Source organism: Saccopteryx bilineata, chromosome 4 (genome assembly GCF_036850765.1).
Source record: "Saccopteryx bilineata isolate mSacBil1 chromosome 4, mSacBil1_pri_phased_curated, whole genome shotgun sequence".
Taxonomy (NCBI): Eukaryota; Metazoa; Chordata; class Mammalia; order Chiroptera; family Emballonuridae; genus Saccopteryx; species Saccopteryx bilineata.
Window position 1 is genome coordinate 291,098,058 of NC_089493.1, and position 14,013 is coordinate 291,112,070.

The 14,013-nt window shown below is 52.1% G+C and overlaps 1 protein-coding gene and 1 pseudogene across 3 annotated transcripts; one reads left to right on the plus strand and one right to left on the minus strand.

The window, feature by feature from the left end:
* The first annotated feature begins 115 nt into the window (after window positions 1-115).
* On the plus strand, window positions 116-2,710 carry LOC136335743 (nucleoporin Nup37-like; annotated as a pseudogene).
* Window positions 2,711-5,938: 3,228 nt separating this feature from the next.
* On the minus strand, window positions 5,939-12,871 carry CD19 (CD19 molecule). 3 transcript variants are annotated; one of them, XM_066278421.1, is made up of 15 exons: window positions 12,730-12,871; window positions 12,220-12,477; window positions 11,674-11,877; window positions 11,245-11,538; window positions 9,891-9,998; window positions 9,562-9,610; window positions 9,157-9,245; window positions 8,683-8,796; window positions 8,452-8,553; window positions 8,305-8,373; window positions 7,720-7,779; window positions 7,556-7,612; window positions 6,891-6,983; window positions 6,295-6,396; window positions 5,939-6,126 (listed from the first exon to the last, which is right to left on the minus strand). In XM_066278421.1, the coding sequence occupies exons 1-14, from the start codon at window positions 12,815-12,817 to the stop codon at window positions 6,305-6,307; spliced, it is 1,677 nt and encodes a 558-aa protein (XP_066134518.1). In that variant the 5' UTR covers window positions 12,818-12,871; the 3' UTR covers window positions 5,939-6,126; window positions 6,295-6,304. The 3 variants fall into 3 exon arrangements, with proteins under 3 accessions (XP_066134518.1, XP_066134516.1, XP_066134517.1); XM_066278419.1 differs by having other exon boundaries at window positions 9,891-10,001; window positions 12,730-12,846; XM_066278420.1 differs by lacking the exon at window positions 6,891-6,983 and having other exon boundaries at window positions 9,891-10,001; window positions 12,730-12,846.
* Between the last annotated feature and the right edge of the window lie 1,142 nt (window positions 12,872-14,013).

The window sequence follows — 14,013 nt, forward strand, 5'->3', positions numbered from 1 at the left end:
AGAGAAGAAGCAAGATGTCAGATGCTCTCACCAGGAGTCCCACGCTCCAGTGCTTCAAAGCACAGACAGAAAACCGAGAGGAATCAAGAATCAAGCAGCCTGGATGAAAGGGAGCATGGAAGGGCAGGGACCATGGCGATCTGGAGAGTTTATTGTAGCTGAAGGGTAAGGTGGGGGTTTCAGTGCTAAAGTGAATCTGGGCTTCCTTCTTCCCCCAGGGGGACTGTGTTCAAGACAGGGCCCAAGGAAATGCTGGAGGCCGGTGCGCCACCCCCCCACCCCCCATCCCCGCTCCAAACACACACCACACAAAGTATAGCAAGGGCTGGCGCTGCTTCTGCTTTCTTTTTCAAGGTAGCTGAGCTCCAAAGCAAGGCAGAATCTTCCTGATGCTAAAAAGAAAGAAAGAACTTCGACCCAATAGCTCAGTTGGTTCAAGTGCGGGTTTGATTCCCCAGTCAGGGCACATACAAGAATTAACCAATGAATGCATAAATAAGTGGAACAACAAATTGATGTTTCTCTCTCTCTAAAATAAATAATAAAATAAAAAATTCGAAATAAAGAGAGACGTTGGACTGAAGCAGAAAGTTTGCTTAAAAAAAAACAAAAACAAAACTTTAAAAAACATAAAGAGAAGCAGAATGTACATGCGCCTCAGAAGCCACAGCATAGACCTGCTCCTCTTTGGCCAATTTCCGATGCCTCAGTTCTGCGACCTTGTTCAGTACAAAGCTTTTTTTTTTTTTTTTTTTTTTTTCTGAGAGAGAGAGACAGGAAAGGAGAGAGATGAGAAGATCAACTCATGGTTGCGGCACTTTACTTGTTCATTGATTACTGCTCATATGTGCCTTGACCAGGGAGGGGGATTCAAGCTCAGCCAGTGACCCCTTGCTCAAGCCAGTGACTTTGGGATCAAGCCAGTGACCTTGGGCTTCAAACCAGTGACTTTTGGGCTCAAGCGATCGACCATGGAGTCATGTTGATGATCCCACGCTCACGCTGGCGACCCAGCCCTCAAGCTGGTGAGCTCGCACTCAAGCCAACAACCTCGGGATTTCGAACCTGGGTCCTCAGCATCCCACGTCGACGCTCTATCCAGTGCACCACCACCAGTCAGGCAAGTAGAAGGCAATTTTATTCCTAAAACAGCTCACGTTTTGACATACAAGATGAAGCAAGCAAGATGCCAGAGGAAAGGCAGACTGCGCTGTGGATTGTGAAGCTTGTATGAACGTTGACTAATTTAATTCCTTTGACAGTGGGGATTCAGGAAACCTAACTGCATACAATGGCAATAATTATGTGGTCATTGGAACGTGTTCATTTCAGGAGCAGACATCGAAGGACATCAGTATAAAACACTACAAACAATTCACCATGGAGTCAGTGTCCATGGAGTCAGTCTCGGAGCCCAGAGACTAGACTTGACTCATTGCCTCCAGTGACCAAATTTTGCACTTCAGGTGCTGACAGGATAATTCGGTTGTTTACTTCCTATCTTCAAGATCAAAATGAATATAAGGTTTTAGAGGCCCATTCAGGTTTCACTCATGCTTTGGTGTTTGACCTCAAAGACAGCCAAGGAATTGCAAGCCTGACAGATTATCATACCTGCAGGCTTTGGAACTTGGAGGGAACGCAGACATTTCCTTTTGTTCTTAATTCCTTTGGAATGAGTGTTGACTACCCTGTGTACTGCAGGGGTAGTCAACCTTTTTATACCTGCTGCCCACTTTTGTATCTCTGTTAGTAGTAAAATCTTCTAACCGCCCACCAGTTCCACAGTAATGGTGATTTATAAAGTAGGGAAGTAACTTTACTTTATAAAATTTATAAAGCAGAGTTACGGCAAGTTAAAGCATATAATAGTAATTACTTACCAAGTATTTTATGTCGGATTTTTGCTAAGTTTGGCAGAATAAATCTTTATAAAACAACTTACTGTAGTTAAATCTATCTTTTTATTTATACTTTGGTTGCTCCGCTACCGCCCACCATGAAAGCTGGAACGCCCACTAGGGGGCAGTAGGGATCAGGTTGACTGCCACTGGTGTACTGGCATGCTGAGGAAACTTCTAAGCTAATGGTTGCAGAAAAGAATGTAACAATTTGATTTTATGATCTTTGGGCCCATCAGACTATTTTATCTCCTGAATCAGAACAGATGCCATTAATGTCGGCACACTGGTGCTTAAAAAGCACCTTAATGAGCCCTGGTTGGTGAGCTCAGTGGGTTAGAGCATCGTCCCAATATGTCAAGGTTGCAGGTTCCATCCCAAGTCAGGGCATATGCAAGAATCAACCAATGAATGCATAAATGGATGAAACAACAAACCAATCTCTCTCTCTCTCCCCCTTCCTCTCACTTTAAAATCAATAAAAATAAACACAAAAATTAAAAATACACCTTCAAAGTTGGAGCCGTTGCAGGGAATGACTGGTTAATTTGGAATATTACTCGATCCAGTTACCATCAAGTTGAGAGACCTGTCCAAAAGGATCAAGCCTGCATATGTAGGTGGTCCACAGTGGAAGAAAACTTGCTGGCAAGCATGTTATCCAGTCAAAATGGCAAGCCAGCTTCAAACCCGTCACGCAGGGCATGTCCCACCCATCCCTGCTGGTTCCGCAGCCACTGGTCTGGCCTGCCTGGCATAGCTCTCTCCCGCTACCTGAGGTTGGAGAAGACTTCAGGATAAAACACTGAAATGAGCCTGACCACGTGGTGGCGCAGTGGATAGGGTGTCGGACTGGGATGCGGAGGACCAGGTTCGAGACCCTGAGGTCACCAGCTTGAATTCGGGCTCATCTGGTTTGCACAAAGCTCACCAGCTTGGACCCAGGGTCCCTGGCTCGAGCAAGGGGTTACTCGGTCTACTGAAGGCCTGTGGTCAGCAATCAATGAACAACTAAGGTGTTGCAACGAAAAACTGATGATTGATGCTTCTCATCTCTGTCTGTCGCTATCTATCCCTCTCTCTGACTCCCTCTGTCTCTGTAAATAAAAAACAACAACACTGAAATGCCCTGGGTAACTGAAATGTAAAATAATTTATTTTTTTCTAGCTTAGCTCCATAAGCTTTGTATTTTTAGTACATATTTTGGAGAATTCCCTTTTTTTTTAATTTTTCTAAATTAAATTTATTAATTGAGTTTGTATGTGGGGGGGTTCTTTTTCTTTTTTATTGTGTGTGTGGTTTTTTAGAGAAGAGAGAAAGATGGGAGAGAAATGGGAAACATCAACTCGTAGTAGTTGCTTCTCATATGTGCCTTGACCAGGCAAACCCAAGGTTTTGAGCCAGCGACCTCCGTGTTCCAGGTCGACGCTTTATCCACTGTGCCGCCAGAGCTCTGGCGATTTTTTGTTTTTTTAGAGAGAGAGGAAAGGGACAGAGAGAGAGAGACATCAATCTGCTCCTGTATATGCCCTGACTGGGATCAAACCCACAACTTTTGTATGTGGGAACCATGGTCTAACAAAACGAGCTATCCAACCAGAGCAAAAATTCCTTATTTTTATATTAAATATACTGTAAGCCCTAGAAATATCTTGGTTGTTTTTGTTAAATAAAAGTTTGATTGTTTGAAAAGTTAAAAATAAATAAATAAAATAAAGAAGGAGCCTGACCTGTGGTGGCACAGTGGATAAAGTGTTGACCTGGAAATGCTGAGGTCGCCGGTTCGAAACCCTGGGCTTGCCTGGTCAAGGCACATATGGGAGTTGATGCTTCCAGCTCCTCCCCCTGTCTCTCTCTTCTCTCTCTCTCTCTCTCTCTCTCTCTCTCTCCTCTCTAAAATGAATTAAAAAAAAAAAAAAAGAAGAAGGAACTCACAGCCACAGCAGTAGGAGGAGCTGAAGTCAAGCCGCCCCCCAGGAAAGTTGGGATCCGTGGGCCTGGAGTTTTAACACCACTGCAGGGACAGAGGTCAAGGTGGCAACCCTGGGAGCAGCGACCCTGGGAACAGCGGAGAGCTGGAACTGAGTGCCCTGCAGTTTCATGCAAGTTACTATAAAAAGGCTGCAATATGGAAGCAAGCCACCCAACAGGCAGAGGATGGAAAAATCACAGCAGAAAATCAGGCTCCCGAGGACCACCGAAGTACGAACTTGAATTCAGACCAAACCTCAGGTCCAAAAAACCTGCTCTGAGAAACACCCGAATAAAATCGGCAGAAACCTGTGTAGCCTGTAAGACTGTGGCAGAAGCCAAAGCAAACTGGCCCCGGGGGTGGCAGTGAGGCCCAGGCAACTCATGGGACTCCTGCAGGCAGGAGAAACACAAAAAGTCAAAGAGCCCTGGCCAGTGGCGCCGTGAATAAAGCATCATCGCAGAGCGCCAGGGCCGCCAGTTTTATCCTGGGTTCACCGGCTCAATCCCAAGAGCGCCAGCTCGACCCTGAGGTTGCCAGTTCGAGTCCTGACCAAGGCTCAACCCAGAGGGTGCCGCCTCATTCAGAGGGCACCAGCTCGGTCACAGTTTCAAGTCCCGGTCAGGGCACATATGAGAAACAATCAATGGCACAACTAAGTGGAACGAGTTGATGCCTCTCTCTCTCTCTCTCTCTCTCTCCCCCTTTCAAAAAAAAAAGTCAAAGAAACCTTCCATAGGACAATTCACCCTGTTGTAGAGATAATAGTAACCACACCATGCCTCTCCCCTAATGCTATTTTATAATTGGAAAAACTGAGTCATTGAGTTCAAGTGTGTTGCCTAAGGTCAGGTAGCAATTAATTCATTTCTCTGCGCCTGTCTTCTCAGCTGTAAACTGACAATCACTTGAGTGTCCCTTTCTCCTACGAGATGCTACCTGCAAATCACCTCTTAGAACAATGCCTGGCACATAAAAATAGTGTTAAAATAATTTTAGAGGGTCAAAGTTAAAGAAGGAATAGTCTCTAAAATAAAAATAGAACATTGGGAAGAAAGAACTGGTGCATTAGGAAAAGAAATTCGAGAAATAAAAATGTATCAATAGATACTAAAAAAGCTTAGTCAGTCTTGCAAAGACATTGACACTTCCTAAGCAGAAGAGAGACTGGGTTTCTGAGCAGCACCAGAGCTGAGGGGACCAGGCAGGAGACACCCGGGATATTGGTGACTGATCCCACCTTTGCCTGAGACAAGAACGTGGGTGTGGTGGAGCTCACTGCATAGTGGTTTCAGGGCTTGGACACTTTCTGTGGTGAAGTGTTAGTGTTCATGGCTCATATCAGAAGTAGGCGGTTGATCAGGTGGTAGGCACAGTGGCTAGAACTGCAGCCAGATTTCTGGATTGAGATCCAGCTCTGTGAGGTGCTAGGGGTGTGACCTCGGACATGTTAGCTGGCCCTCTGACACTTGGCTTCCCATCTGCAGAAGTGCACCTAGGAGGGGAGAGTGTCTAGGCTGAGCGAAGGCTCTGGACTTAGACTGCCAGAGTTCAAGTCCAGAACCCAGCATCTACTAACTAGGCAAGGCTTGAGTGTGCTATTGAGCTTCTCTGCCTCAGTCTCCCCATCTGTGAAATAGAAATGTTTATGAAGATAAAATTAGCTAATATACATGAACACATGTATATATAATATATCCATAAAATACTTTTAATGCAATCCTGCACATAAGTGCTTAATAACCCTGTGAGGTTATTGTAAAAATTAAGTTAATTGATGTTAGAACATAGTAGATGTTCAATAAATGTCAGTGGTGACTACCAATTCCTAGACTGCTTTCTTTTCATTGCACACCCAGCATATAACTGCTGAATGAACGATTGAGTAACTGGGTGGTGGGAATGGCAGGCAAGCAGGGGAGATGGGTGCAGGCCAAGCCACAGGAAGGAGAAGGCCCTGTTGTACCAAGGATGCAGCTCTCTCTCTTCTACTGGGTTAGAGAGGATGGCACACCCATCCTCACCTTCCCGCCCCCTCCCACACAAGGGAACTACATCGCAGGATTGGAAGAGCTCACGGATTTTATTCGGGCAGTGCGGCAGTGCGAAAGGGATTGGAAGTTTCACTGGTGTGCACAAACGCATACAGATACACACATCCTGAGCCAGGTCGCTCCAGGTTGACATCCTCTGCTTCGGGTCCCCAGATTTCAGAGTCAGCTGTGGATCTCAGGAGCCTGAGGAGGCCCAGGCTATGTAGAAGAAAGTGGGAAGGGGAGGAGTCTAGGAGTCTTCCCCTTGCCCACAAGGCCTTGGGAACCCTTTCTTCTCACCCTCCCTGAGAGCCAGAACCCCACTTCTGTCCCTGCTCCTCACTTCCCACCTTCTCCCCCTTCCATAGAGAGCAGTGCCCAGCTCACCTGAAGGGAATCACCGTGTGCCCCAGGTCCCCATGTGGCTTCCTCCTCCCCATGCTGGTTCTGGCCCATCAGGATTATCCATGTTCTCGTAAGAATCTGCATCTGGTTAAAACCAAGAAGGAAGGCCCTGGCCGATTGGCTCAGTGGTAGAGCGTCGGCCTGGCGTGCAGAAGTCCCAGGTTCGATTCCCGGCCAGGGCACACAGGAGAAGCACCCATCTGCTTCTCCACCCCTCTCCCTCTCCTTCCTCTCTCTCTCTTCCCCTCTCGCAGCGAGGCTCCATTGGAGCAAAGATGGCCCAGGCGCTGGGGATGGCTCCTCGGCCTCTGCCCCAGGCGCTAGAGTGGCTCTGGTTGCGACAGAGCGACGCCCCGGAGGGGCAGAGCATCGCCCCCTGGTGGGCAGAGCTTCGCCCCCTGGTGGGCGTGCCGGGTGGATCCCGGTCGCGCGCATGCGGGAGTCTGTCTGACTCTCTCCCCGTTTCCGGCTTCAGAAAAATACAGGAAAAAAAAAAAAAACCAAGAAGGAGTGATACAAAGAGCTGGAAGTAGGCTAGGAAAGGGTCAGCCTCAGGGGACAGCAGTAGAAGCACCCACCTTCCTCGTGATTGGGACCAGGCTGAGCCCGAAGTGAGCGGAGTTGGGGGGCTGCATACAGGAGCCCCCTCATATCCTCATAGGACTGGGACCCTGTGCGGGCAGGGGGTAGAGAGTCGGAGGCTCGGAAGCCATGCTGGGGCTTTGGGGAAGGGAGGTGCAGCCTAAGATGAGGAGGGAGCCTGAGAGGCAGCGAGAGGTGGAAGGCTTTACCCAGGTTGTACTAGGAAGGAGGGATTAGGATCAGCATCAGGTTCAGGGCCCTTGTTAATTGTAGGGGTTTGGTCAAGTATGGGTTGGAATATGGTCTCAGTCAGAGAAACAGTCAAGAATAGAACTGGAAGGAGTCAAAGTCAGAGTCATGAGGAGGTTATAGAGAGAGATGGTGTCAAAGCTGAGGTCTGCATGGGGGCTGGGGTGAGGTGGAGGTCAAAGTTCAGGCTGTAATTGGACTAGGATCAGGGTTGACATTCACAGTTAAGGATGGATAGATACCAGAGTCAGGATTAGGGTTAGAGCAGGTGTTGAGGTTAGAGGTCAGAGTCATATTTAAGGTCAAGATAGAGCTTGGTTTGGGGATCAAGGTCAAGGTTCTGTCTGGACTTAGAGCTGAGGCCGGGCCAAGCCAATCTGGAAAAGGTTGGTGGGTCCCAAGCATTGCTCACCAAGGGATGTTGCCTCCCGGCTGGGGTCCCAGGCTGTCCCATGGGGGGTCAGGTAGTCTGGAGAAGGAAGAGGGCAGTCACTATTCCTCCTCCCAGCCTCCAGGTCACACGCACCATCACCACCACTCACGCCCCTCAGGATGTGACCACCCTCATACACACACCTTTTGTCTTGGCAACTGGCTGGGCCAGCGCCTCATCTTCATTCTCATACATCTCAGATGCTGCAGGGAAAGCAAAAACAAAAGTCAAAAGAAACTGTTGGCCCTGGCCGGTTGGCTCAGCGGTGGAGCGTCGGCCTGGCGTGCGGGGGACCCGGGTTCGATTCCCAGCCAGGGCACATAGGAGAAGCGCCCATCTGCTTCTCCATCCCCCTCCCTCCTTCCTCTCTCTCTCTCTCTTCCCCTCCCGCAGCCAAGGCTCCATTGGAGCAAAGATGGCCTGGGCGCTGGGGATGGCTCCTTGGCCTCTGCCCCAGGCGCTGGAGTGGCTCTGGTCGCCGCAGAGCGACGCCCCGGAGGGGCAGAGCATCGCCCCCTGGTGGGCAGAGCTTCGCCCCTGGTGGGCGTGCCGGGTGGATCCCGGTCGGGCGCATGCAGGAGTCTGTCTGACTGTCTCTCCCCGTTTCCAGCTTCTAAATTAAAAATAAAATAAAATAAAGAAACTGCAAGGCCCACTCCTGCCCTGTAGGGCCTCCACAGGTCTGCGGGTCCGCCCAAGTCTCTGGAGCGCCGAGGATCCCTAATTACCATTGGAGAAGGAGTCTTCATCCTCAGGACCCAAGACCCCCTCCTCAGGATTCTCATAGCCGCTGCCATCTGGTGGAGAGGGAAGGGGGGTTGTCCAGCAGACAGCCTCCCACCCCGCTGAGGAGTCATGGGAGAGGGCAGTCTTACCCTGGGAGAGCTGGTCCTGCCCAAGGTTGGAGTCATTTTCATAGAACTCAGAGCCCTCCTCACTGTCCGGCTCCTCGTAGGCCTCCCCTTCTTCTTCTGGGACTGGGATTTGGGGATAGGGGTGGGACGCGGAATCACAGCCTCCTTCCCCCCAGGCCCGGGTCAACTATTCCTACCACAGACAGCCCGCTCCAACATCCCCCAAACGAGTCAAGACCCCTCCACCATCACCAGCTCCAGTCCGGCTCCGGGACCCCGCGGTTCCAGCCTGCTGGACGTCGCTACCCGAGTTTCCATAGGACTGGACGGTGGCCCCCAGGCCTGCAGCCCACCGCAGGGAGCGTCCTGGAAGAGAGGAGCGTTGTCAGGGGGCGAAGAAGAGATGGGGGCGGTCGGAGCTGAAGGAGAGGATGCTTCAGGGGTCTATAGGCTCCCGGGATCTAAGGCTAGGGGCGTGGCCTCCAGTTGTCGGTGAGGTTCTACTCTCGGAGCGAGACTTCGGTCCCGAGTCCTGGGGGCTGGCCTTGGCCCTGGGGGCGGGGCTTAAATCTGGCGGGACTGCGCGACCCCGCCCCCTCGCCCCTTCCCGGTGGGATCTTTCCTGCGGAGCTCGGAGCTGGGAAGGCTTGAACTCTGGGGCCTGCAGGGGTGGGAAGCGTGGGTGGGGCTCCAGCTGTGGGCCAGAGACCTTGCCCGGCCTCCTACCCGTGCCAGCGGTGGGCATGGAAAGGGAGAGCACGTTCCCGTACTGGTTGTGGGGCCCGCTTCCCGGGGGAGGCGTCACTTTGAAGAACCTGGAGGAGGAAGGACAGTTGCACCGTGAGGCCAGGCCTGGAGGGGACTGGGAGACACATTCAGGATTCAGGACAGGCCCTCAGAGACTAAAGTGTGGTCACTTGTCATGAGTTCCTCTGTCCAGGGACAGCCGACGGAGCGCTCTGGGATCACTTCAAAGGAGGTCTTCACGGGAGAGGTAGTTTTGGAGCGGGGAGGTTGAGCAGTATTTCAACCGCAGAGATGGAGAAAAGGCGCCCTCCGCAGAGGAACTAAGTACAAAGCACGCTGTGAGAGTGCAGGAGTGGGGTACGGAGGCCGCACCCCCACCCTTACCTTCTGGTGGGATCAGTCATGCGCCTTCTTTTCCTCCTCAGGATCAGCACTAATGGGAGTTAATGGGAGTAATCAGGGGAGAGCTCCTTGGCTGGGTGAAGATTTTGGGGGGTGCTGGGGGATCCCTGGGGTCAGTGGATGAGGTGGGAGTTCACATTCCAAGGGGCGAGGGAAGTCAGGAGGGTGTACAGAGAAGGCTGGGGACAGGGTTGGGAAGTCTGTGGGGGAGGTATGGGAGGAGGGAGAGATGGCTGCCAGACCCACCGCTGTGGGCTCTCTTGGGGGAGATGGTGTAAGGCTTGCAAGACCTTTCGGAGGACAGGACTCACTTCTTCGAAGAAAAAGAAAGCTTGCCACGGAACCCATGCAGAAGATCAGGTAAACTAAAGTCACAACAGGGACTCTCCAGCCGCCAGTGTTCAGCAGCCAGTACTGTACTGCTAGGGAGAAGGAGCTATGAGACCAGGACCAGGGCTGGCATTTTATTTCCCAGCCTCCAGACCGCAGAGGGCCATAAACCCGGGGGACAGGGCAAGCAAGACACAGGTCCAGGCTACAAGGAGGGCTCTCCTCCCTTCCACTGAGGACAGGGATTGTGCCTGAGAGCCTGACACAGGGCCTGGAGCAGAATCTATTAAGCAAACCATGAAAAACCATGACTAGTCGGAGACGATGCTAAGACTAGGACAAGCACGATGGTCAGCTTCCCGCTCCAGTTAAGAACAGCCATGGTCGGATGTGAGGGCGATCTGGCTGCGACATCTGTCACCCCATTGATCGCCAGGGTTGATTCGGCTGATCTGGCTGGCTAGGCGGGTGTCCCCTTCCTCCCTCACCGCTCCATGTGCGTCCCTCCCGAAGCTGCGCGCTCGTTCAAAAAGGACGACCTTCCCCGCTAGAGGAGAGGACCGTTCTTCGGTCAAGGGTATAGGAGTAGCTGCGCTCCCCTGCTAGAACCTCCAAACAAGTCTCAAGAACAGCCATGGTCAAAGTGAAGGGCAGAGTTGAGTGCACAAGCTGGAAGGTGGGAGCAGCAAGGCACCCAGGGAAGTTGGGAGTGGAAGCTGAGGTTGAGTTTGAGAACTGTGTTTAGGGTAGCATGGTAGGATTGTATCAAGGGAGACAATGGGCAGAACATTGTGACAAACTGTCTGAACAGGGTAAGGCAAAGGAAGGATGCCCGAATTCCTGGTTCTGGCTTGTGGGCAGGTGGTCGAGTCCTTCACTCACAGAGGGTCTCCCAGAAGACTATGCTCAGGGAAGATGTTGAGTTCTATTTTTTTGTTTGTTTGTTTTGTTTGTATTGAACCTGCAGTGTCCATGGGACATCGAATGGCAATTCCAGGAGATAGCTGGATGTAGGGACAGAGAGCCTAGAATCCAGTTACCAAAGTATGCTGGCCCAAGAAGCCAAGAGGGTTAAGGAGGTCAAATAGGAAGAGTGTGTAGACAAGAATGAGAGAGTGTAGACAGGGATCAGAAGACGGCTCAGGACTGCAATGGTGAAGAGTGGGGGAGGAAGGAAGACTGCCATAGCCGATGGGAAGGAGCAGCAGGAGGAGAGCCAGAACAGTCGTCTGGAAGCAGGAGGAAAGAGGGCCACCAGTGTTCGGTGTGTCGGCTGGGTTTTTCAGTTCTTCCCAATAGCTCTACGCACGGGACCGCACCTGGGAAAAACCCTACCTGATTGGGCAATGACTTTCAGCTGCAGCTTGACGGTTGTGTTGCCATGGTAACAGTGATAGAGGCCAGCATCTCGAGGTGTGGCCCGGTGCAGCCACAGAACAGCCCCTCCCCTGAGGGTGCCTGGGACCCGCATCTCTCTGGCCGGAGCATCCTCGCTCAGGTGTAGGCTCAGCAATGAGGTGTTCGGCTTCTTGGGGTGCACATGGATCCAGGATATGGGTCCTCTGGCCATGGAGGCAGAAGGCACCCCACAAGGCAGACAGAGTGTGGAGCCAGGGTTCACTGTGAGGTCTGGGGCAAGGAGAACCAAGGCTAGGGAAATGCAGGCCTTGGAGTCTCCTCCTCCACCGACCCTCCATTCCCCAGCCACCGCTCGCCAGGCCTGGGCCCCTCCCTCCACTTCCTGGCAGTTTCCTAGCACCTTACCTTGGGTGGAGCTCTGGTTTGGACTACTCATAGGTGAAGCACATGCAGGGTCTGTCTTCCAAATCTCGGGGTGGTCTTTGGTCCACACATAGAGCTTGGAGCTTGTGAGGGGATCAGAAAAGGGCCTGGGGTCCTCTGAGGACCTGTTCCCCAGGTCACAGTCTGGGTCATCTAAGTTTGAAGCCTTCCACCGGAACAGCTCCCCTGGGAAGAGACCCGGAACCAGACACAGAGACATCCAGGGGAAGCAGAGAGACACAGAGCCCCAGTAAGACAGAGAAAAATAGAAACAGAGACCCCGAGAGAGAGAGAGAGAGAGAGCAGAACAGCGTCTCAGAGAAAGATGAAACAGAGGTACGGAGCAGTTCCGTGTTGAAGTCCCAAAGCCACAGGAATTTTTAGGAGCCACCTACAGCTGGCTTCCTGCTTGTTCCTCAGACCCGCCAGCCCCACCCCTCCAGATCCATCTGAGCCTCTAGACCTCCTCCATCCATGCTGGGCCTCCCTCTCCTCATCCAGCCCTCCCTGCCCCACCCTAGACCTCACCGCTGCCCTTCACGCTGACTGTCCAGCCAGGCTGCCAGGCCTGCTCGGAAGGGGGCTCTTGTTGGCACAAGTAGAAGCCCCCCATCTGGTCAGAGATGTTGGAGATGAGCAGCAGGATGCCCAGGGGCCCCACCTGGATGCCCAGTCCTCGGCTCAGCTGCAACAAGGGTGCTGACTGGCACTCCCGATACCAGGACAGCTGATCGAGAGAACCATTTGAGGAGCTCTGGAGGCACGGCAGCACAGCACTGTCCCCCTCTGTGAAAAGAGAGAGGTGGGGAGAGAGGAGCTCCCAGCCCCCTTCACTTCTCACTCTCGGGTTATAAACCCAGTGACCCCCGACCCCACCAGCTGGGAGCAGATGAGCTCTCGGGATCCTTCCAACACTGACCTGAATTTTACAATTAAGAAAATGGAGGCTCAGAGAGGGTAAGTTACTTGGCCAAGGGCATCCAGCCAGAATCCAGATTTCCAGCCCCAACTCCTTCCACTTGCGCCCTTTGGACATACCTTTAGCCTCTACCAGCTGTGGTGTCTGGGGCCTGACTCCCATGGGGATAAGGAAGAGGAGGAAGAAGAGGAGGAGAGGAGGTGGCATGGTGGCCAGACTCCCCGAGGCACCCAGCTTCCCCGCGCAGGGGATGCTGGGGCAGGTGGGGGCCTGGTGGGCACTGAACCATGGATGTCTGCGGGGGTGGGTGGGCAGTCCCCCGGGGGGGGGGGGAGGGAGGGGTGGTCACGCCTCAGGCCCCCTTCTCGGTACACCTCTCTAGACCCTCAAAACTCCCCTCCTCCCTGCTGTACTGTTTTATTTTCATCCTAGCACTTACCACCAGTGAAATGATGTTATTTGAGTTTACTTGTTCACTTTCTGTTTCCCTCCCTAGAGTAAGCCCCGGGCAGCAGGTACCATCTTATTCACCATTGTATTCATGGTACCCGGGAACAGTGCTTGGCATATTGCAGAAGCCCAGGAAATATATTTACTGAATGAGTGGATAGTGTCTTAGGGGCTCCCTCCTTCTTCCCCCCTTCCCCCCTACAACCTCAGGCACTAAATCTATTTCCCTTCATACACACACACACACACACACCACAGCTCCATTATTCCTCCTTCAACCAACACTTCTTGGGTCACCATCCACTTCTATACAAGCAGCCCATTACTGGTACTTTGGGATCTGGCAGACCTGACTTGGACCCCTCCACCTCTACTACTTGGCCAAATTTCTTCATCTCTCTAAGCCTTAGTTTCTTTGCCTGTAAACTGCACATATGGCATTTTTAGCCCAGCACCCAGCACGCAGAAGGCGCTCAGTTAATGAGAGACAGCATCGATTTTGGCTGAGAGCTAAAGCCCGACTGCCACAGTAGCTCCGTTGCAGCAGTCCTGAGAAATGGCTGATGATTAACCCCCTTTCTCTCCCAGTTCTTCCCCAGCGAGCACCTGCTTCAGTTATGGAAGGGACCCATTTAGAGATAAAGAAGTTGAGCCCCTCAGAAGGCCGAGGCGGATTGAACGGTGGACACACGGATCGAGCGCCCTGGGCCCCGACTTCTTAAGGACCCTGCAAAAGCCCAGCTTGACACTTTTTTCTAGCGTAAGGGGCCCAATATTTTCTTCTGCGCCCGGGGACTCAACCGTCCTTAATCTGCCTCTGCCGGAAGGGTAGGGTGTTGCCTGAGATCACATATTGAACACATGGTACAATGAGCACTAGAACCCAAATCTGTTCTGACCCTCATCCCTCTCATCTCTCTCTCCTTCCTCCTCCTGCTACTCTTTTTCTCCTT